General features: G+C 40.5%; 1 protein-coding gene across 4 annotated transcripts in view; it reads left to right on the top strand.

The window, feature by feature from the left end:
* Positions 1-23,026, top strand: part of EXOC1 (exocyst complex component 1) — a 63,252-nt gene extending 40,226 nt beyond the window's left edge. For all 4 annotated transcript variants that reach the window (XM_024193196.3, XM_024193178.3, XM_029910623.1 and 1 more), the window contains 8 exons: positions 2,445-2,608; positions 6,966-7,073; positions 9,356-9,432; positions 10,094-10,322; positions 11,990-12,173; positions 19,953-20,152; positions 21,249-21,443; positions 22,433-23,026. In XM_024193196.3, coding sequence (XP_024048964.1) covers positions 2,445-2,608; positions 6,966-7,073; positions 9,356-9,432; positions 10,094-10,322; positions 11,990-12,173; positions 19,953-20,152; positions 21,249-21,443; positions 22,433-22,585 — 1,310 coding nt within the window. In that variant the 3' untranslated portion in view covers positions 22,586-23,026. The remainder of the gene's footprint in view (positions 1-2,444; positions 2,609-6,965; positions 7,074-9,355; positions 9,433-10,093; positions 10,323-11,989; positions 12,174-19,952; positions 20,153-21,248; positions 21,444-22,432) is intronic.

The raw sequence follows: 23,026 nt of genomic DNA, 5'->3' as shown, positions 1-23,026 counted from the left end.
TGGTCGTCTGTGCATACTTTTCCCACTCATTACACCATGAGTCAAACCTCTTGAGATGATACCAACTTTGCAAGTTGGTGGTACAATCCCTATGTAGATGATCCAAAGTCCTTCTACCTGTAAGGGAATGTCTGAGGAATCATCTCCAGTGGAATGTGTATGTGCACAATCACTCAAAGGAGAAAAAAGGTTATTTATCTGTACAGTAACTATTATTCTTTGAGGTATGTTGTGCACATATACATCCCACGACCCTCCCACCTTCCCTGCTACTTTGGACTTTACTTAAAGCAGTGCAAAGGAATGGACAGGTAGGCGGCAGCCATGCCTGTTTTATGCCATCACCTGAGAGCATGAGGCGAGCAGGAGCACATGGACCACCTAGTGGTTGTATTGGCAGAAGTCTCCAACTCGCGTGCAGTAAGTGCACATTCACCTAAAATGGAATGTGTATGCACAACACCTCTCAAACAACAATAGTTACTGTACAGATAAGTAACCATTTGGTTTTTTTGCGGCTGTAACTTGAAAAATTCATGCTTACCAAGAATTGTTGAATCCTACTAAATTTTGCTTCTTGAGCAGGTGTGCAAGTGCTTTCTACTGGTGAACTTAGAATCCTTTACCACAAACAGGGAAATATTACCTTGTCACAGGATACTCTAAGCTTCTTACTAAAATGCAGTTTTTTGCTTGAGGAAACTACTTATTTTATTTTTCAGAGACCAGCAGGATATTCAGGGGATAAACCTTTTAAAAATGAGTTGTATCTTTATGTAAATGTTTTTGTTGGTAGTGACTTTTTTCTTAGCCTGCAAATTGGGAAATTCTTGATGCAACCTGATTGAAAAATACATTACTTCTCACTGTGAAAAGCGAAATTAAGTTGTCAGCAACAGCAATATACAATAGGCTAGCTGGTCTTATTAGAGAAAAGGATATTATTGAAAGGACTTTTGCAGAATTAATAGATTTTTAGTTAAAGAGCTGGAAGATGATGTAGGTAGCCCTGATGTAGTACAAGTCTAAGCAGGATTAATCTGTTTGCATTTCTCTTTGTTTGGTATCAATATGATTTACAGTTTACTTGCACACTGTTCCTGTAAACTGCGAATCTTATCCAATATCAATCTTTGCAAATAAGACTCACTATTTTGGTGGTCTTTTCTGTGTTAAGGAGAATTTGATGTATAAATGTTTAACAAGTCAGAGTTTTCCTACACATTTTGTTTAAAAAAAAAAAAAAAAAAAAGAAAGTTTAATGTTTTGAAACGTATACTGTGTTTTCTATGTAGTTAGATACTGAATTTCTAGAACAGTACCTCCCCAACTACATATTTGCAACTATAGTTACTTGCTGCTTATAGTTCTCTGCATGTTTCTTTCCAGCTAGTGCTTAACTTGCATCTTGTGCATGGTTTGTGCAAACTGCATTTTTAACTTGTCTTTGTCTTTGATGCTTGCAACCTAATCCATGCCAGCTACACTGCCTCGAAAAGAAAGTGCTGTCAAACAGGAAACGGAGAGTGAGTATGACTAGTGCATTAGCATGTATTGTCAATGCATGTGTGTCTATGTGTAGGTGTAGTTATATATAATGGAAAACCCATTAACCCTAAAGCTGACAGTTCAGGGTGCAATAAGTATTTGTAAGCAAAACACATCCAAGAGATGTTGAACATAGTTGGTAATTATATTAGTTTGAACATACAGAATTAAAATTAATAATTGGTTTCTCTGTGATTGATATTTATGAAGATTTACCACAGCATTTTACTTGCAGTTTGAATATAGCAGGAGATGTTTCTCTTAACTTTGTTTTTGTACTGAGGTCTCTCATCATAGCAAGAGCTCTTCCTTAAGTCCCCTTCTCCTCCCACCCCACTTTATTCCCAGCTGTCATCAACCAAAAGAATGTGAACTATGGAAAAAGCAAGTCCAAGAGAATATGGAGAATATCCTCAGATACTCAAGTGTTTTCTCTACTATTTTCCTTTCAGAATAATTTCCCCACCGTCTCTCTTTGCTCTGTGTGCTGCTGGAAGATGCTCTTAAAGCATCATAACTGGAGTTCCCATCCAGCTTTCCTTTCAGAAAGGAGAGTATCTGCCCCAGCATATTTGCTATACGTGCTAGTCCCAGGTGCAAGATGCCCAAAGTGGTTTCTGATGTCAGTTTTCCTATGTTATTCTACAATGCAGACTTAGGCAGCTGCATTGTAATTAACTCTGAAAACACTTAAATATTCCAGTTAGGCTTGTAATGAAGAAACATGTGTATACCACAAAACCACTTACAGATAAGGTACAAACTATTCAGTAGAAAGAATATTGACAATCTCTGTGGGGACTAGGAGTGCTGTTTTGGATATACCTCTATTGTTCTTTTCAAATATATTTTATTCCACCTACGCTACCATCTTTCATAGTTTCATTATTTCATAGGTCTTCATGGAAGTTCTGGAAAATTGACTGGATCGACCTCTAGCCTAAATAAACTCTCTGTTCAGAGTTCAGGAAATCGCAGGTCTCAGTCATCCTCCCTGTTGGATATGGGAAACATGTCTGCCTCGGACCTTGATGTGGCTGATAGAACTAAATTTGATAAGGTAAAACAAAAAAATGTAATGTAATATTTCTCCTTGGTTTTGAACTTTAATTGTCATGAATCCACATTTTGTTTACTGTCTGAAAATGTTCATTAGTGCCCAGGAGTCCATATATATGTATAATGCTTTCAGTTCATTTAGCATGAATACATATATGTCAACACTTAAATTTGATATGCATTGTGCATTTGCTCAAGACTCTGTAACAGATTTAATTTTGGAGAGACGAACTTTAACTATAGTTAAGATTGCAGTTGTTTTCATTATAAGCCCAGTTTTGCTGCACCTCCTCAAAAGTTCCCAAACAAAGGAATGTTGGCTAAAAAATTGGTGGGTTGAGTATGGGACCAACTTATTTTTTTTCTACCAAATATGAAACGAATTGATCATGAGATTGCTGAATTATGGCACCGTCCTAAGAGAGGAGTTCAAAAAGTATTGTGATGTGTTTTGTAAATTTGTTGGCAAAACTGGAAAGAAGGAAAGAGAATCTAGTTTACTAGACCATCCAGTAGAGATCTAGTACACAAGACAAAAGAATAATTTAAATAAATACCAATTTCTAAAATTAACCATTTAAACGTCAGTTGCACATCTTCTTTGGCTGCCTTAAACTATGATGCCAAATGATTGCTGGAGTTCTTTCTTTCTTTCTTTCTTTCTTTCTTTCTTTCTTTCTTTCTTTCTTTCTTTCTTTCTTTCTTTCTTTCTTTCTTTCTTTTAAATGAAGGCTAAGTCTGTAGCCCTATCCCTTGCAGTAATAGACCTAAAAGTGTAAACCAGTGTTTAGGGAGGATTCTCAATGGATAAGGGAAAATTTTCCTACCAAAACTGTTTTTAGTCTTGTAAAATATTATAAATTAAGATATATTTTTAAAAAGGACGAGGGGAACCAATTATAGTCTTCTAATACTTTTTTTTGCCAAGTACTATCGTGAAAATGGAAAGTGGGGAAACAATTAAAATTAAGTTTTATAGGATTATTTTATTTGAGGAGATGAATACCTTTTCTTTGTTGCCTAGCACCACCAATCCTTACTATCTTTTCCCTGTTTAATTGTTGTTTTTTGGGTAACTGCAGTTTACCTGTAAGGATTTTAACCTCTAAGTTACTGACATACACTTGCAGTCATAACCAGTGTTTTTCTATGAAACTGAATTAAAATCATGGTCCTGTCTGTGAAAATTAGTAATTTTTGTAAGAATTCTGATATTCTGTTACAAGTCTACAAAAATAGATATAATCCCGTCAAATGGTTTGGTTTTTGTTTTCTTCTTTTAATTATTTTAAAAAGCCCTCGTCCTGTATTTCTGCATGTAATCTTGTGTGTGATGAAGAAATGTTTATGCAGAGTTATGTAATTTGTTGTGCTTGCCCAATAACTTTTTGAATAAATCTTCCCCTAATTAGTTTCTAGTGATTGGATTTACTGCTTAATCTTAGTAGTGTGGTAGGTAGGGTTTAACAGTTACCATGCATTTAGTCCCTAAATACTTGCAAAGAAACTGATTTAGTTTCCTGTATGCAGGTGACACAGTAGACTAGAAATGTCTTTGAAAGAGTCTTTATGGATTGGCGGATGACAAACATTTTAATTTATTAAAATTATATGCCAAAAAGTAGCTTCACTGTTTAATTTGATTATATTTAAAAATAACTCAAGATCACCTCTGTATTCCAAAAGTGAATACAAAAACTTATTTACCAATTTCACCAGATGCTAGTACTTAATACACAAACTTTACTGTGAAGCAGTTAGGGTTGGCACATACAGAACACACCTGACACAAACCCACAAAGAAATGGTATGTTAAACCACTTAACATACCCTTTATTCATCCACTCACAGGCACCCACCTTACCAGTTCCACAACTACAGTATTATTTGCTACGGATCATGCACCAAAGTCTTTTGCTGTGTCCCACTCAATCTGTGCTTCTGGGCACACACCTTTACCACGCTACCATATGCCAACAGAACACACTGCTGCACTAAATATCCAAAACTAATAATCTGAAACTGCAACATAGTATTTGAAATGTTTTTCCAATATAAGAATAGCAGCTAGCATAGCTTCATCTACTGTGAATAGAAACTCTTCTGTGAACTACTTCCTATTTTCTTGTTCCCTGCAACTACATTGGTAGTATGATTGCTTAACAGTCTATAACTGTACCAGGTATGGATGCAATTTGTTTGGTTATAACCTTATTTGAAAAAGGTTGTGACAACACTGTTACAACCTCTCATGTGGCCAGATAGCTAATGGGTTTTGAATTAGTAAATACTTCATCCTGTAGTCTTAGAATTCAGTTGGCAAACTCCTGGGGGGGCAGAGGGGGGAGGTAGGGGCAGGAGAGACGGGCACCATTCCATTTTCCTTTCTCCCTCTTCCTCTCATATTTAAAGTGGATAACAAAGAATTATGTTTCACGTGGTAGTAAAACTTTATGTAAATCTACCTTTTTAAAATATCACTGTTTTACTGTTAGAACTTTTGGAAATCGTATCAGGCTATTGTTCCTATTGCTTTTATATGTTCAGGTAGTAATCTGTCTTTGGAGTTTGAGTGCAGAAGGTATTATATGGAACAAACTGTGATGCTTCTTGGGGTACCTAGGACTGTGAGTTACCTTGTTATTCCCTTGCCTCCAGTGAGAGACTTGCTAGTGCGTAATTGAGTGTCAGTTCTCTGACACCTCTGGCCTATTAGCAACTCAAACAATTTCCTCAGGGCTATGCCAGCCCTTACTTTGGCTTGCATGTTAACAGTAGGCATACATACCTCAATTGCTGAGCCCCTGTGAAGCACTCCCCTGTAATGTCCAGCCCCTAACCACTGGACACTTGCTGAAATTAGCAGGTTTGCTATCCCTAAGCAGACGTACACACGAGCCTGTTTGATTCAACTGAGGATCAGCTCTTATGTAACATCGCAGCAATGAGAGATATTTATATTTATGAAAACAATCATAATTTTATTATCAAAGATTAAAATTTAATGGATAGTGAGTAAGGATAATAGAGACTGAAAGGTTACATACAAAACAAAATCAATACAAGCTTCCTAGAAACTAAACTTAACTTTACCAGACTAACCATCTGTCTAAAAGCAGACTTTATATTCCCCAAAGCTTTCTTGCAGCATTTCTAACCTAGACTGATTGGGAACATGTTTTCACAAATGTCATAACATAACAGTTACTTCTTCAGGTACAGGATAAAGAGGTGTCCTTTTGTCTTCTCCAGCCTCCACAATTGATTGCTTGTTCCCAGAGTCAGGATGACCCTGGTGGTCTATTCTCTAGCATGCCAACACCATGTTGACTTGTATGCAAACAGGGTTTCCATTGTGTTGGCTTACTATACTTAATTTACATGTAAACTAAGGCAGACAGGTGAATATACATCCTTTGGCAGAAATCTGTTTGTCAACCCTGCCTTGATTCAGACTTTTTAAGAATATATTTTTATTGTGTGTGTATCAAGGGCGGCAGAGCCTGCCCAAAAGTGGGGAGGCCAGGGGCCAGGACCAGGGCCCTCCCCGCTTCCTCTTCCATCCAAGGCCCTGCCCCCAGCCAAACCAGAAGCTGGAGGAGGCTGGGAGCCATGGACCCTCCACCTGCCAAGGGAGGAGGTCCAGAACAGCCCCTGGCTTGTGTCCGCACCCAGGGCAGGAAGGTCCGCGGCTCCCCACAGCTGCCCGGGCCACACACAGCTCTTACCTGGACTTGGCTCCAGCTGGGGGGCTGCAGCCCGGACATCGTAAGAGCCGTGTGAGCAGCTGTGGGGTGCTGCGCCACAGACCATCCATCTGCCTGGGATGGGGGGCCCAAGAGCAGCCCCCGAGCATGTGTCCTCACCCCATGGGCTCCCCCAACCCAGGGCAGGTGGGTCTGTGGCCCGACACCCCACAGCTGCCTGGGCTCCAGCTGCTGGCCTGGCCGGGGGAGCCTCAGGGTGAAGAGGAGCAAAGTGGATGGGCCACGGCCCCCTGGCTCCCCCTATTCTGGCACCACTGGTGTGTGTCTATCCATCATAGACATGCTATTTGCATGTACATTTCACAATGATATTAATGATCAGTGTGAACTCAGCTTTTATTAAAGATCTCACATGATATTCTTTATGGATATATACTATGAATGCAGTGTGCTAGGTGTAGTTAGTTTGTCAGGCCTATTAGGAATTGTTACAGAACAGTGAACCCTTTGCCAGCTGGCATCGAGTGGTTCTTAGGATCACACAAGCAATGGAAAATAAATTAAAACTAAGAATATTGTTATAATTGGCTACAGTGCATTGGGGTGTGTATGTATGGATGTGTTTAATCAAATTATTTTGGTTTACTTTAGATCTTTGAGCAAGTTCTAAGCGAACTGGAGCCCCTGTGTCTGGCAGAACAGGACTTCATTAGCAAATTCTTCAAACTACAGCAGCATCAAAGCATGGGAACAACAACGGTATGACTTATTTCAATTTAGCTAAAATGATATATAATCTATGTATGGTCTTTAACACAATTGTTGTATTAGGTGTTGAAATAATATTGTGGCGATGAAGGCCCAATTGCTACAAATACACACATGATAACTCCCACTAAAGTCAATGGAGCTGCTCATATGAATAAAGTTGTTTAAATGCATGTGTGTTTGCAAGTTTGGGTCCTAAAGTGTGAATAATAGTCAGCAGAATTTTTGTAGTTTGCAAGTTAATGTCAAAGAAGTCTAGAGTGCATAATGGATTTTAATCAGAATGTCTCAAATCCATTTCCCCTAATATTATAGTAAAGGGAAATCTGAATGTACTTTACAGTTAAACAGTGGAAGAAGAAAAGGATGTAGTAAATTAGACCCTTTCTTTTATTTTGAATTATTTTTATTCTAAGTATATTGTTGAAGTGCTAAGAAACATAGTATTTGGAATAATGGTGGCAAATAAAAGGGGGGAAATCTAGACTGTAGAAAACCTTTATAGCTATGTGTGGGAAATAAAGGTAAACCTTCATAGTACATTGTTTTCTGGGAATGTTCCTCAGTGCACAATTCTACAACTGTTAATATTTTATAATTATTATTATTGAGATTCTCTTGCTAATCATGCATCACTGTTTTCCCTCAGAGGAAAGTGATTTTTTTCACCCCTTAAGTATTTTATCTCTTGCTGCGTCTTCTAAGATAGTTGGATTTTCAAAGATTTCTTAAGCTTTCATATGAGATGCTAGCTCTTAAGTACTTTTTTAGAAAATGTCTATACTTACTTAAAACAGCTTAGTTGCTTCAAGGGGTATTTTAGCGGTGCCTGGAAGATTTCTGCCACAGAAAACCATAATGGCTATCTTTGTCCACATTTAAACTGGGTTTCAAACTAAATGAAGGAACAATCATTTAACTATTGTAAGCTGTTGAAACTAAAACTGTCTAACAGAGTTTGGCTGACCTGTGCAGATGAGGCAAAGTTATTTAGTCTGAGTTTAGAGACTAACATTAGCCTAGGTTGTTAAATTTGCATGCATGGCTATCATGATTGCTAATACAAATTTGGGAGTTGTGCATACAAACAGATAGCTGGACAACTGAATAGAAAACTAAATATGCACTTCTGTGTGCAGTTGCCTGACTTGCGGACAGTGTCATGGTAGGTGTTAGGGGACTTATTTTGAATAGAAGGCAACCTGATTAGTTGAGGCTGTCCTTGCTCCTGTCTTGATATGAGTCCGTGTCAAAAAGAAACATCATGTTACTTTGCAGAGAAAGTCTAGCTGACTGTGATTAAACAGTCTGCTTCTGTGGATGCAGACTGCACAAACGCTAAGGGTGAAATGCTGGCCCTATTGAGGTCATTGGTAGTTTTGCAATTGCCTTAATGGGGCCAGGATTTCACCCATAGTCTTCTCTGCTTGAGTTTAGTCCAGTGTTGCTCATTGATGTACCATATGTCACAATTTTTACAGTGTTGTTACAATAGTGTAAGTACTACAGTCTATGGTTGGAAGGCCAGAGGGGAACTGGGTGGAGATTGTCAACACCTCCCTTCAGGTGGTAAGTTGTTTAGCTTCAGTTAAGGAAGCTGTTCTGTGGCCATAGCTGTCAGCATCAGGTGGATATTTGTTTGAATCTGGGCAAATATTGCCAATATTTAATCTTCCACCTTCCCATTTCTTGAGAACACATTGGTGAGATATCTCAGAGTACATCACTGCCTCAGATTGTCAATTTGAATACAGATCTGCATATGGCACAGGCTGCACTTGTGGATTTGGTGGGTGATCTCTTTCTATGGATATTTAAAGATCAAATGTCCATGCTGTTCTGTCAGCAGCATTTGATATAATTTACTACACTAACTTATGAATGCTAACAGTTGATAAGGCAAGGCAAACAATCAAGGGAAGATCATAGGGTGGGACAGTGTTTTGCAGAGCTTACGGCAATGACAAAACCTTGAATAGAAAATGTTGGCTATTTAATGGTGACCACTCTGTTTACCTCCAGATGAGGGGGTGGTATTAAGGTTCAGAATGTTATGCCATGGAGTACGCCCAGGTATCTTGTCTTGTGACAGAGGATGAATGTGTGTGTCTATTGTAAATATGACCTTCAAATAATGATTGCTGCTGGTAATTGTTTTTCTTAGACATACCTACCAGCTTAATAGAGAATTTTAGTTAGATAGGGATATAACCTAGTTAACTCCTTGCTTTTAAGATTCATATTTATGTAAAATACCTGCATAATTCTTGCAGAATGAAGCAGACGAAATGGATGGAGGAACTTTATCCCGGTCTCATAATTCTGGTGTTCCACAAGCTATATCATCTGAGTATGTGTTGATGTTTCATCATTGTTCGCTTTTGAAGCTAGAGATTTATTTTCTCTAATGAAGTATAAATCTTTGATTTTTTTTTTTTACCCATAGTGATAAATCTACAGTTACTTTTGTTTCCTGCAGTTAAAATTAATGACTTCTACATTTTTTTAGTAAACATTGAATAGTTAACTTGTATAATTTATACTTAAATTTAAATTTATTGCAGTTAAATGTGCCTGGCTGGATATGTAATAATAAAACAATGTCACAACTCAATACCCCACCTACTTACAAAATCTACAAGGAAACCCACCCATCCCTTTGTTAGTTTTGTAAAAATACCCAGGAGAGTAGTTTAAACTTTAAGCATGTGAAAGACTCTATTTTGGAAACCAGATTGCCTGCTAGATCCTAGAAAGCCTATGTGAAGAAAACATTTTTAAATGTAGTTAAACTGTAATTTTTTGACCATGGCAATATCCCATTAAGACTGGCAAAAATTATTTTATTCTTCCTTTAGCCCCATCCTGTGAAAACCTTGATGCTCATTAAGGTTAAGTAAAAATGAGACTGTTAAATACTCATACATTTTTCTTAAAATATATATGATAGAAAATGTATAGTAGCCCAGTGAACTGTCAGATTTGTTATTTTTATTTATTTTTTTTAACAGGAAAGACATGATCCGACAGATGATGATAAAAATATTTCGCTGTATTGAGCCAGAGCTGAATAACCTTATAGCTCTGGGGGACAAGATTGATAGCTTTAATTCCCTTTATATGTTAGTTAAGATGAGTCACCATGTATGGACAGCACAAAATGTGGACCCAGCTTCCTTCCTTAGCACAACACTTGGAAATGTTTTGGTGACTGTCAAAAGGAACTTTGACAAATGCATTGTAAGTTCTTAATTACTTAGATTAAACTAATCATAATATTAAAGGCAGCCAACTGCTAGCAAGTTTAAATGTAAGACAACCCTAAATCTTAGATGTCTTTGGAGTTAATTTAAAGGTGGGGGGGGAAATCTTATCACTATGTATTGATTTTTAAATTAACACAAAATAACTTGGGTGGACTTGCAAGTAAATAATTGGTGGTTAGCTCTGTCTAATGAACATTCAGGAAGGAACTGGAAAAACGCAGTCACTTATAAGAACTCAGATTCTTAGTATTCCAGTGCCAAATCCTGCCTACTTTTCTCTCACCAGTGATCTCATTGAAACTACAGGCATGAGCAAGGCATGCAGACTTTAGCCCTCAGGTCACCTGACTTGCTGAACAAAATTTGGTTTATGTTATTAAAGACATTTTTATGACCCTATCAGAATCAAAAAGTATGTGTGTGAAGGAGACAGGTGTCTAGTCTACAATAGAAAAGGTTTGCCAATATAGCTATACTGGCAAACCTACTTAATGTTAACACAACTTTTACTGGTGAAAATAGTTCCATGACTAAAATAAGCTATGTCCGCAATCGGACTGTTTTTTGCCAGTATAACTGCATCTAACTAGGACTTTTGCCAGTATAAAAATGTCATTTAAAAAAAAAATAAACAGAAAAACCCCAAACACATCCTTAACCAACATTATTATACCGACAACAGTTTCTGGTGTAGATCTAGCCAAGGATGGGAGACAAAACTTACAGATAATCCAACTTTCAATAAAGGAAGAAAACAATGTATGATTCCTTTCTTAGAATTTTTTTTTAACTTGGCTGCATTTGAAAATTTAATTTAATAAACAACTATCTTGATATTTGTATGTTCTAGAATATGTGCCTCTTTATATAAGGTACATAAGAATAGCCCTACCGGGTCAGACCAAAGGTCCATCTAGCCCAGTATCCTGTCTTCTGACAGTGGCCAGTGCCAGGTGCCCCAGAGGGAATGAACAGAACAGGTAATCATCAAGTGATCCAGCCCCTATCACTTATTCCCAGCTTCTGGCAAACAGAGGCTAGGGACACCATTCCTGCCTATTCTGGCTAATAGCCATTGATGGACCTATACTCCATGAATTTATCTAGTTCTTTTTTTAACCCTGTTATAGTCTTGGCCTTCACAACATCCTCTGGCAAGAAGTTCCACAGGTTGACTGTGCGTTGTGTGAAGAAATACTTCCTTTTATTTGTTTTAAACCTGCTGCCTATTAATTTCATTTGGTGACCCTTAGTTCTTGAGTTATGAGAAGTAGTAAACAACACTTCCTTATCTACTTTCTCTACGCCAGTCATGATTTTATAGACCTCAATCGTATCTCCCCTTAGCCATCTCTTTTCCAAGCTGAAAAGGTAAACCGAAAGGAAGAAAGTAAAAGCTCAAAGATTTGGTATACTCATAAATTCCTTCATAGTGCATCACCCTGATTTATTAAAGGTTTGTTTGGGTAAAAAGGTTTAAAAAACATAACATCACAAAGATAAAAGGAACATTATTCAAGTCTTATGTGAATAAACTTACTGATTTTTCAGTGTGTTTGAGTATTTTTCTTATTTCTTTTTTCAGGTCAAGTTTCAGAAAAAATATTAGGGACTAATTAACCTTTTTGTTTTTAACTTAAGAGTAATCAAATAAAACAGATGGAGGAGGTAAAGATATCAAAGAAGAGTAAAGTTGGGATCCTTACATTTGTTGCTGAATTTGAAGAATTTGCAGCACTTGCTGAATCTATTTTCAAAAATGCAGAGCGACGAGGAGATTTAGATAAAGCCTACATAAAACTTATAAGAAGTGTTTTCATCAATGGTAAGGTCTATTGCAATGCCCAACATACTTCCACAAACCCATTCTTTGTCTGCCTGATGTACTTTTTTCCTCCGTTTGGGAGGGCAGAATATATAGTCCCCCTGAAATTAACATTAATAGCTTTCCATAAACTGGCCAATGGAGAATGCAGAACAGCAATTTGGTAGAAAATATTTGTTCTGCAGATCAAGCATATTTCCCACATAGACCGATCCAGATAGCAGCACTATTGGGCATCCTAGTCCCAAAAATTTGAAAAGTACATTTACTACTATTAAAAAAAAAAAAAATCTTGTCATAAGCCTTTGACACCAAATCTGGATTGAAATTTTTGGCACCATCATTTTTAGAAAATGTTAATGACTGAAATCAGTAACATACTAGTATGCGTTAAGTGAACTTAAAACATAGGTGCATTTTTAATGTTTAAAGCGGACTATTTGAAAAGCAGCATCCCTGCTCTGACCAGCATTCAGGGTTCTGCATGGGAGGTAGGGGACAAATATTCATTATTTTATCTTAAAATGTATATGAATTTTTAACTTCTATATATGTACCTATATTCTGTTACTGAGCGGAGCTACTAAAAGCTTTTAAAAACAAAATATTCACCTTCTTAAAGGCTATAAAGGAGGAGTTTGGAGACTCCAATTAATTACTGAGACTTTCACCTTTATTTCAAAAAAAAAAAAAAACAGGAGTACTTGTGGCACCTTAGAGACTAACAAATTTATTAGAGCATAAGCTTTCGTGGGCTACAACCCACTTCTTCGGATGCATATAGCTGAAGTTGATGGATTTCCACTCCATACGGCTAAACGCAGTGCCTTGCATAATGACAGGTTTCAGAGTAGCAGCCGTGTTAGTCTGTATCCACAAAAAGAACAGGAGTACTTGTGGCACCTTAGAGACTAACAAATTTATTAGAGCATAAGCTTTCGTGGGCTACAACCCACTTCTTCAGATGCTATATGCATTTTATTTCAGTCATCACTCTGAATTACATAGCATCACAAATGTATGTAGTACATCACAAAAGAAGTGAGAAGACACTTAAAGAGTTTACAGTCCAAGAGACAAATCCAAAAGAGCAAAAACAGAGGCATAGGAAGATGTGGTGGTAATATCGGTGAGATCATCAGGATAGGAAGGATTCATAAAAGTGCATTCTTCTTCGAGTGATTGCTGTCCATTCAACTTAGGTGTGTGTGCTCACCACATGCACCAGTGCTGGAAATTTTTCCCTCAGCAGTATCCGTGGGAGACCGGCTCCAGCACCCCCTGGAGTGGCACACACATGCCGTGGTATATAGGGCGCTGCCGGTTCCCCCCACCCTCAGTTCCTTCTTGCCAGTGACAGTGCTGGACTGTTGCTGCTTCAGTTAGTGATGTAGCTGCTTCTTCATACGAACTAGTTATCTTCTGTATTATACTGTATGTAGTTTTCTATTAATGTTTATAAATACCTTAGCTATAGTTAAAGACTTTGTAAGTACCGAACAGGACTTTGCCTCGGGACGGGGCATGCCCCAGTCACTAGGTTTTAGGCCCTGTGATCGCTCCAAGAGGCCCATGTCTGTTAGTAATCCACACAGCAGTTGTCTGTGTTGCTTGGGCGAAGGACACGTTAGTGAGAAGTGCAAAATTTGCAAGTCCTTCAAGCCAAGGACTAAGAAGGAGTGCAATATTCGTTTAAGAGCGCTCCTTATGGAGTTGGCCCTCACCCCAACACCGGAGCAATGCTCCGACTCGGCACAGAGTACCGTGACCTCAGTGTGTGGTGCCCCACTGGGACCGTTCACTAGCTGGCACTAGTCCCCATCCGTGGCTCCGACCAAGTAGCCCAAGAAGGCAGGACGAGGCCGGTCTCCAACCTCCCACAAGGAAAAGGATAAGACTGGGTGTGAGCAAGGTCCCTTGCTGGTCCACTCTTCACCCATGTTGGGATCTCGGGCCCAAGCTCCAGGGGAGTGATGTAGCCCAACCCACTCCCTGCCTGCTACCCCGGATAGCGGCAGAGGCCTCCGTCAGCCACGGGTGCCGTCCATGCAGGAAGCCCTGCAGGTGGCGCAGGAGATCACGTCCCTGCTGGTGTGACCCACACCGGCTACTGGTTCCCTGGTCATGGGGTAAACCTGCGTTTGGACCACTTTGGTCCCCAGTCCACCATTCCCCGTCACGGGGGATGTCCCGCTAGTGCTCATCCTCCCGTAGCCACCACGCATCTGACTGCAGTAGAGCTGCACCACCCTATTCAGTCCCTGGACCTTGGGCACGGACAGAGAGGCTCGAGGTGCAGCTTGCTGGCCACCGGGCGCAGACCTTTGGAGGCATGCACCCCCTGGCAGGAGTACTGCTCCAGGGACCCGTCGAGGGATTGACTGTACCATTCCCGATCCCCTAGGAGGGCATCACCGTGTGCGGGCGCTTCCCGGCACTGGGCCCGCTTCGACTCCCAGTCCTGCTCCTTATCCTGGTACTGCTCGTCAAGCGCGAGATGTAGATCGCTGGCTCCAAGCCGTCACGGATCCATCAAGCGCCACCAGTCCCTACGATCATGCTCCAGATCTGACTCCAGGCGGAGTGACAGGAGGTTGGGACAGTGTTCATCAGAGCGGTGCTCAACTCGACCTGCGCCAGGGCGTTCCTGCCACTGGAGAGATTCAGGGCATTGACGGACCTCATCACGGACTACGGCCAGGGTTTGCCTGCGCCTCCTAGGTCACATGGCAGCGTGCACATATGTGGTGTGTCACGCCAGGCTCCAGATGTGATCTCTGCAGCAATGGCTGGTGACGGTCTACTCCCAGTCCAGGGACCACCTGGAGAAGGTCGTCACCATCCCCGCGACGATACTTACCTCGCTTCGATGGTGGACTGACCCCGGGAATGTCCTGGAAGGAGTTGGTTTCAGACATCTCAGACCTTGGCTGGAGGGCGCACCTCTGCACCCTCTAGACCCAAGGTATGTGGTCCCCAGAGGAATCGACGCTACACAAAAATGTAAAAGAGGCTCAGGGTGGTGCGCAGAGCATGCGCGGTCTTCCTACCTCACATGTTGGCCAGAGTGGTCGGAGTCCTCATGAACACAGCCTCGATGTTCTACATCAACAGGCAAGGCAGAGCACAATCCTTGGCCCTCTGCCAAGAGGCACTCGGAATCCATCTAGAAGCATGTCACCTTCCAGGTGCCAGGAACGCACTAGCAGATCACCTAAGCAGGGACTTCTCTCACCACGAGTGGATGCTCCACCTGGAGATAGCCAGCATGATCTTCCAGAGGTGGGGGAACTCCCCAAGTGGATTTGTTTGCCACCAGGCAGAACAGGAGGTGCCACTGGTTTTGCTCCAGATGGGGCCTGGGCAAGGGCTCCCTCTCCGACGCCTTCCCGCTGCTGTGGGCACGAAGCCTGATGTACGCATTCCCTCCAATTCCACTCATCAGCAAGGTCCTAGTGAAAATCATGATAACCTGAGCCTTGTCTCTCTTGATCGCCCCGGGGTGGCCTCGCCAGCACTGGTTCAGGATGCTATCAAGCTTGTCAGCGATCCCTCCCTGGCCCCTGCTGAACTGACCGGACCTGCTGTCACAGGATCACAGCCAACTCCTGCACTTCAACCTTGCATCCCTCCACCTCAGGGCATGGATGTTGCTTGGCTGAACCCAGATGAATGGGCTTGTCTGGAAGGGGTCTAGAAGGGCCTCTTTGAGAGTAGAAAGCCCTCGACTAGGCAGACCTACCTGGCAAACTGGACGAGGTTCTCCTGCTGGGCAGCCGAACAGGGCATCTCCCCTTCGCATTCTTTGGTGCAGTCGATCTGGGACTACCTGTATCATTTAAGGAACCAGGGCCTGGCGCACTCCTCTATCAGGGTGCATCTGGCAGCCATTTTAGCCTTTCATCCACCAATCCAGGGGCAGACGTGATGTGACATGACATGATGATCAGGTTCCTTAGAGGCCTTGAGAGAGACTTTCATCAAGTCTGGTCCCCGGCCCTTCAATGGGATCTCAACTTCGTTCTGTCCAGGCTCATGGGCCCACCCTTTGAGCCTTTGGACTTGTGCTCCCTGTTTCACCTATTATGGAAGGTAGTTTTCCAGGTGGCGGTGATGTCGGCGAGGCGAGCCCTGACCTCAGAACCGCCGTACACGATCTTCTATAAGGACATGGTCCAGCTCCAGCCCCACCTGGCCTTGCTTCCCAAGGTGGTGTCTGCTTTCCACATGAGCTAGGATATCTTCCTTCTGGTGTTCTGCCCTAAGCCCCATGAGACTAGTGAAGAGAGAGCTGTGATGTTCCCCTCTGGTGTTATCTGGACCGGTGATCTGCTAGGTCACTCCAATTCTTGACTCTGGGAGCCAACCTTACCCTGCTCTGCTGTGAGAACCCCCACTCCTGTGCTGTTCGCACACAGCCTCTGGCATGTAAGCTGCTTCTTGGATTTTGCAACCGAATGACACTAGCCAATACCTCCGGTCCCAGACACAACCCTGGGAACTTCCGTCTTGCAGTGTCCAGTTATGCCGGCTGGACGCTGCAAGTTTATATGAGTTCGTCAGTTTAACAAAGAAATTGATATGTACCAGGCTTGTTATCCCAAGGAGACTCTCTGACACACTTCAAACCAAACGCACTGATTCAGGTAGAATAAACAGATTTATTAATTATATAAAGATAGATTTTAAGTGATTATAAGTCAAAACATAACAAGTCAGATTTGGTCAAATGAAATAAAAGCAAAGTGCATTCTAAGCTGATTTTAACAGTTTCAATGCCCTTACAAACTTAGATGTTTCTCACCACAGGCTGGCTGATTGCTCTTCAGCCAGGCTCTCCCCTTTGAACACCGCTTCAGTTGCTTGGTGTGGTGTCTGTAGATTTAGGTGGGAGAGAGAGAGAAAGAGTATGGCAAATGTCTCCCTTTTATCATGTTCTTTCTTCCCTCTTGGCTTTGCCCCCTCCCCCTTGAGCATTACCTCATCGCAGTTCCAAACTGACCAAAGGAAGTGGGGTGACTCCTTCGAAAGTCTAACAGATTCTTTTGTTGCTGCCTAGGCCAGTGTCCTTTGTTCCTGTGAGGCTGGGCTGGGTTTGTCCCATACCTGCCCTGATGAGGTGTGAACTGCCTCTCTGCTCTTGGAGAGTTTTTGTCTGGGCTTATTTTAAGCCACGAGGATACATTTTCAGCCTCATAACAACATATATGAAATTATAATCTATAACATTACTGCAATAATTACTATAACAACCATGCTCAGTGCATCATGAGCCTTCCGAAGATACCCAACATGACAAACTTTGCATTGGATACTGCACAATCATTTTATAAAGATGAACATGGGGGTGTAGGGTATTCCCCCGAGGTACAGAGCATCACAGGCACCTTCATGCTTTGAATGTAAGAAGGGCTCTGGCTTACTACCTAGATCGGACAAAACCTTTCTGTTAGTCAACTCAGGTTTTCATCTCTACAGCTGATAGGATGAAGGGCCTCTCAGTGTCCATGCAGAGGATTTCTAACTGGATCCTCTCTTGCATTCGGACCAGCTACGAGTTGGTGGGAGTCCCTCCGCCACCGATCATCAGAGCCCACTCAACCAGAGCGCAGGCATCTTTGGCGGCCTTCCTGGCACACTTCCTGAGCCAGGACATCTGTCGAACCATGACGTAGTCCTCGGTGCACATGTTCACGGCCCACCACGGCATCGCTCAGCAGGCCAGGGATGACACTGGGTTTAGCAGAGCTGTGTTGCAATCTACATGTCTGTGAACTCCTACCCACCTCTGAGGGGTGCTGCTTGGGCGCCACCTAAGTTGAATGGATATGAGCAATCACTCGAAGAAAAGATGTTACCTTTTCCGTAACTGTTCTTCAAGATGTGTTGTTCGTGTCCATTCCACAACCCCCCCCCCCTCCTTCCCCACTGTCAGAGTTTCCGGCAAGGAGGAACTGAGGGTGTGGGGGGGGAAACCGGGGGCGCCTTATATACCACAGTATGTGTGCACCACTCTAGGGGGCGCCAGAGCCGGTCCCCTACAGATACTACTGAGGGAAAAACTTCCGGCACCGGTGCACGTGGTGAGCACACACACCTAAGTTAAATGGACATGAGCAACACATCTCAAAGAACACAAGTTACGGAAAAGGTAACTCTCTTTTTTTTTAAGAAGGTATTTGAGAGAGAGATAGGATACTTAGCAGAAAAGAGGGCACAGACTGCTCCAAACCAGTTGGGAGTATCCTCAAAAAAAGCACAAAGCTACAAGTGGGAAAAAAACAAGAGATAGGAAGGACGACTGAGGATGATACTAAGACAAAAAGACAGCAGAGATATAGGCAGGGTCTTGATCGTGAGGGGTTTGAACTTAATGCAATAAGGGATTGCAAGGCTGCTCAATAAGATATCTGTAGCTGCCACGCTTTGGATAGAATGGAAGAGAGGAAGACCAAAATTGGCAGCGACGTATTTTCTTAATGATTATTCAGTGATGTGTCTGAAATGAATTGATGATCTCAGTTAATTTTCTAGAGCACAGGAATTCGTGCCACAAAAATTACTATCACAAATGGCATCCTCATTGTTTCGGTGGAAAGGCTAATGGATAAATGGGCATAACTTGCGTTTACTTGCAGTGGTGATCTAGAACTAGGTTGAGGAGCAATGATGGGCCAGTATGTGGAAATATACATTAGCATTGGCCTGTTCTGTGGACAAATGAGTTCTTCCATCATCAAGACTATCGATCTGGCACCTTTATGTGCATTCCTGTTTAAAAAGAGAGACTGGAAGAACAAGATAACTTTGGCAGTAGACACTGATATTCTAAGTAAAAATTGGTTTCAGAGTAGCAGCCATGTTAGTCTCTATCCGCAAAAAGAACAGGAGTACTTGTGGCATCTTAGAGACTAACAAATTTATTTGAGCATAAGCTTTCGTGGGCTACAGCCCACTTCATCAGATGCAAGCCCATGAAAGCTTATGCTCAAATAAATTTATTAGTCTCTAAGCTGCTACAAGTACTCCTGTTCTTTTCTAAGTAAAAATTGTTCGTGGTAAGAAAAGTTGGGATATGCAGAATAGAGCTCATATTACAATACAAAAATCTTCAATAACAGCAAAGGGAGCCTAGAATAAATACTTTTTAGTATAATTTTTTTCAAGTTTTGCTACAATGCATAAATATCTTCAAAGGGAAATAAATTGTTTGTAAACTTCCACAACGTGTACAAATCACTTGTTGCTAAACAAAAGGATCAGTCATGTAAATAAGTGTATCGTATATCATTTTATAATATGTATAAATTACTCTCTATACTCTATATGTAAGGAGTGGAACTCTGTAGTCTTAGGACTAATGTGAAGTGCTGCTTTGTATATTCTCATGTACTCGTTCAACAATGGAAATCATTTTGGCAGACTTGCCAAGTAAAAAGTCATCAGTTTGAATCCTCATTTCTGCTTAAAAGGATACAACTTACTAGGAATTCTTACTTTTGTTTGTTTTATCCCACACGGTTCCCTAAGGAGGTAATCTTCCTAGAGAAATTTAGTTTGTGAATCTTTCTAAAATTAAAGGGCTCTAAAATTTTTTAAAATAGTCATTTTTACAAATGACTGTTCTTGACATGAAAGCCAAAGACACTTTTCTGGAATTGTTCCTATAGTTGGTTCTTTTGAATTCATCTTACAAAGCTCTCTTTTTTCCCATAATTTAGAAATTTTAATTACCTTAAGAGATTTGTGTTGAATCTTTTTTTACTGTTTTGATTTTAGTGGAAAAAGTAGCAAATGAAAGCCAGAAAACACCCAGGGATGTGGTCATGATGGAGAACTTCCACCGTATTTTTGCAACTCTCTCTCGTTTGAAAATCTCATGTCTTGAGGCTGAAAAAAAAGAAGCTAAACAGAAATACACTGATCATCTCCAGTCTTATGTCATCTACTCCTTGGGACAGCCTCTTGAGAAATTAAATGTAAGCATCTTTTGGTCTAATTATATTTCTGATGCAAAATACAGCTGTCTTTCTCCAAAAACTAGTTTGCACGTTTTGAGTTTGCTGCTCCAGGCGTGTGAGGATGTGCCATTTCTTGTTCTGTTAACTTCCAACCAGGGTGACTTCCAAAGGGCTCTCATCTCCCCCCAGGACAATGATTTAACACCTCCATGACTGCTAATATATTGCAGAATTTTTACCCAAATGTTCATGTGAGGACAGGTATTCTTTTCCAACACTAACTTTCATCACTAATTAGGAGCTTGGGGATGCTGTTGCCCACCACAGATGGTAAAAGCATTATCACCCTGTTTCTAAACCACTTTAATAATAATTAAAAAAAAAAAAAAAACAACCCTAATACTCATTTAATTGCCAAAACCAGATCCATATATATGGCAGCACATTTTGCTTTAAACTGAGCTATTCAATTGGATACCATAGTGAGATTTGTAAGATATATCAGCTGTGCATATCAAATGTATTTAATATTGTTAATTATGTTTTACTATAATTAGGATTGTAGTTTGTAATGTTTTTTAGAAAATTATGAATTTTTATGGTTGAGAAATTAGTTATAATGAAATGTCTTTCTATATAGATATATAAAAAATCTAAAATGCTTGTTTGTCACCTAATGTGAGTTAAACTATGAAGTTCCCTACATACATTTTTGAAGGCCCACTCATCTCTGGAATGCATATTTTAGGATCTCACGTTCGTGTGCATTGCTACTGCTTTTTATTTTTTCTTCTTTAGACATCCACGGCTCTTCTGCTATCTCTCTTCAGGCTATGATCTTGTTAGTTTTAGGCTGGATCAGCACTTCACAGAAGACTTCAAGGGAAACCCCGCTGCAAGAAGTAGTTACACTTTTCCTTCTGAGTTAATGCTTAACCAGTGCTCTGTTTAATGGGGTGGAACCAGATCCTTAGCTGATGTAAATCAGTATTGTTTCATTGAAGTCAGGTTTTTTTGTCATGTGGAAACAAGATGTGCCATCAGATCTGTATTCCCACGCTTATATACACTACCCTACATTTATGATTATATTAATACTATAATTGTATTTTAGCATTTCTTTGAGGGTGTTGAAGCTCGTGTGGCACAAGGCATAAGAGAAGAGGAAGTAAGTTACCAACTGGCTTTCAATAAACAAGAGCTTCGCAAAGTTATAAAGGAATATCCTGGTAAGGAAGTGAAGAAGGGATTGGATAATCTCTATAAGAAGGTGGACAAACATCTTTGTGAAGAAGAAAACTTACTTCAGGTAAAACTATCAGATTTGTATAAAGCATAATCTGACATCTCAGATTGTTTTAATGCCTGTACAAACATCCTTCTACTTTGTAGAATAGCCTTTAGTCTTCTTCTCTAAAATGAAACTTCACAGGAATGAGAGAAAATTAGCATCTTGACTTGCATCAAAAGAATGCTGTGTAAACTACAGCTCTGTATTCTGGGAAGTACATCATCAGTAAATTAGTAACTTGCCATAACTTTTTCTTTTGAGGTGTTTCTGCATACTCCCATTTGGGGGATGTGCCTTGAGCTTCAGGACTCTTCTGAAAATCAGTGGGGGGGTTTTGGAGCCCTGTGTGAGTTCCTCAAAATGGAATGTTTTGAGGGTTGAGTTTTCTTAAAGGGGTATTCACCCCCAATTGCCTCTACTCCTTTTGACAAACTGAATCAACCACTAACAGGAGTTAGGAAGAAACTTCCCTTAGAGTATACCATAATTGTCCATTATTGGGTTTCTTGCAAGCTTGAAACATCTAGTGCTGGCCAGTGTGGGAGATAGTATATCAGACTAGATGGACCACTTGTCTGATCTGGAAATTCATCTATTTCTATACATATGTTTTGGCACAGAATAATACTTTCAGTTCATTCTCTTCCAGTGCTATGAATGGGATTTAAAAAAGTGGTCAGAGGTGGCCTAATTCTGTTCTCGTTGAAATAAGTAGTGAAACTTTCATTGACTTTAGAGGGAGAAGAATTAGGCCACTGCACTGAGGATTTTATAAAATCTCACCCTCTTTGCTCAGTTAGTTACATGAGATATTTGTATTTAAACCCTTTATAATAATTTTTTTAAAAACAACCCAAAAACCTCTTTTGTAATTCTGACTTGGTAGAAGTTGTATAAATGTTTATAGAAGGTGATTTACAGAAATTCTATGTAACAAAAATCTTGTTTTTCTGAATTTTGTCTTGATAAAATGTCACTTACTTTAGTTTGTATTCCTTCTTCGGCAGGTTGTATGGCATTCTATGCAAGATGAGTTTATACGCCAATACAAACACTTTGAAGGCTTGATAGCTCGTTGCTATCCTGGATCAGGTGTTACCATGGAATTCACTATCCAGGACATCTTAGACTACTGCTCCAGTATTGCACAGTCTCACTAAACTTCTACAAGGGGAAAATGCTTGAAAAATATCAAGTACTATGAATGTTACTTGCTTTAAGAAGATGAAATGAGAAGCATATGTATTCTTAAATGTTCTATAAATGTCTAGTCATAGTTCCATCTTGGATATATTTCAATGCAGAATGAAAAGCCTAAATAGCAGTGTTGCTTTCCTGCTCGGTTGAAGCACTGTTTTAAAGCATTACATTCGTGAACACTTAATATTTAATTTTTCTCCCACTGGTGCCCAAGTTTTTTTTAAATCTGTAACTTTCTTGCTAACAGCAATTACCTTTGTATATTCTTAGCACCTTGAAAGGACACTACTGTCATCTGACTTCACACTAGTACTTTGCATCCTGGTAATTATGTAACCATTAAAAAGATTGTACAGAATTAGTTTTTTTCTGCCTCAAGCTGTAATATATGGATGTGGAGT

The sequence above is a fragment of the Terrapene carolina genome, unplaced genomic scaffold (genome assembly GCF_002925995.2).
Source record: "Terrapene carolina triunguis isolate 2854851 unplaced genomic scaffold, T_m_triunguis-2.0 Scaffold66, whole genome shotgun sequence".
Lineage (NCBI taxonomy): Eukaryota > Metazoa > Chordata > Testudines > Emydidae > Terrapene > Terrapene triunguis.
This window is presented reverse-complemented; position numbering and strand designations above follow the sequence as displayed.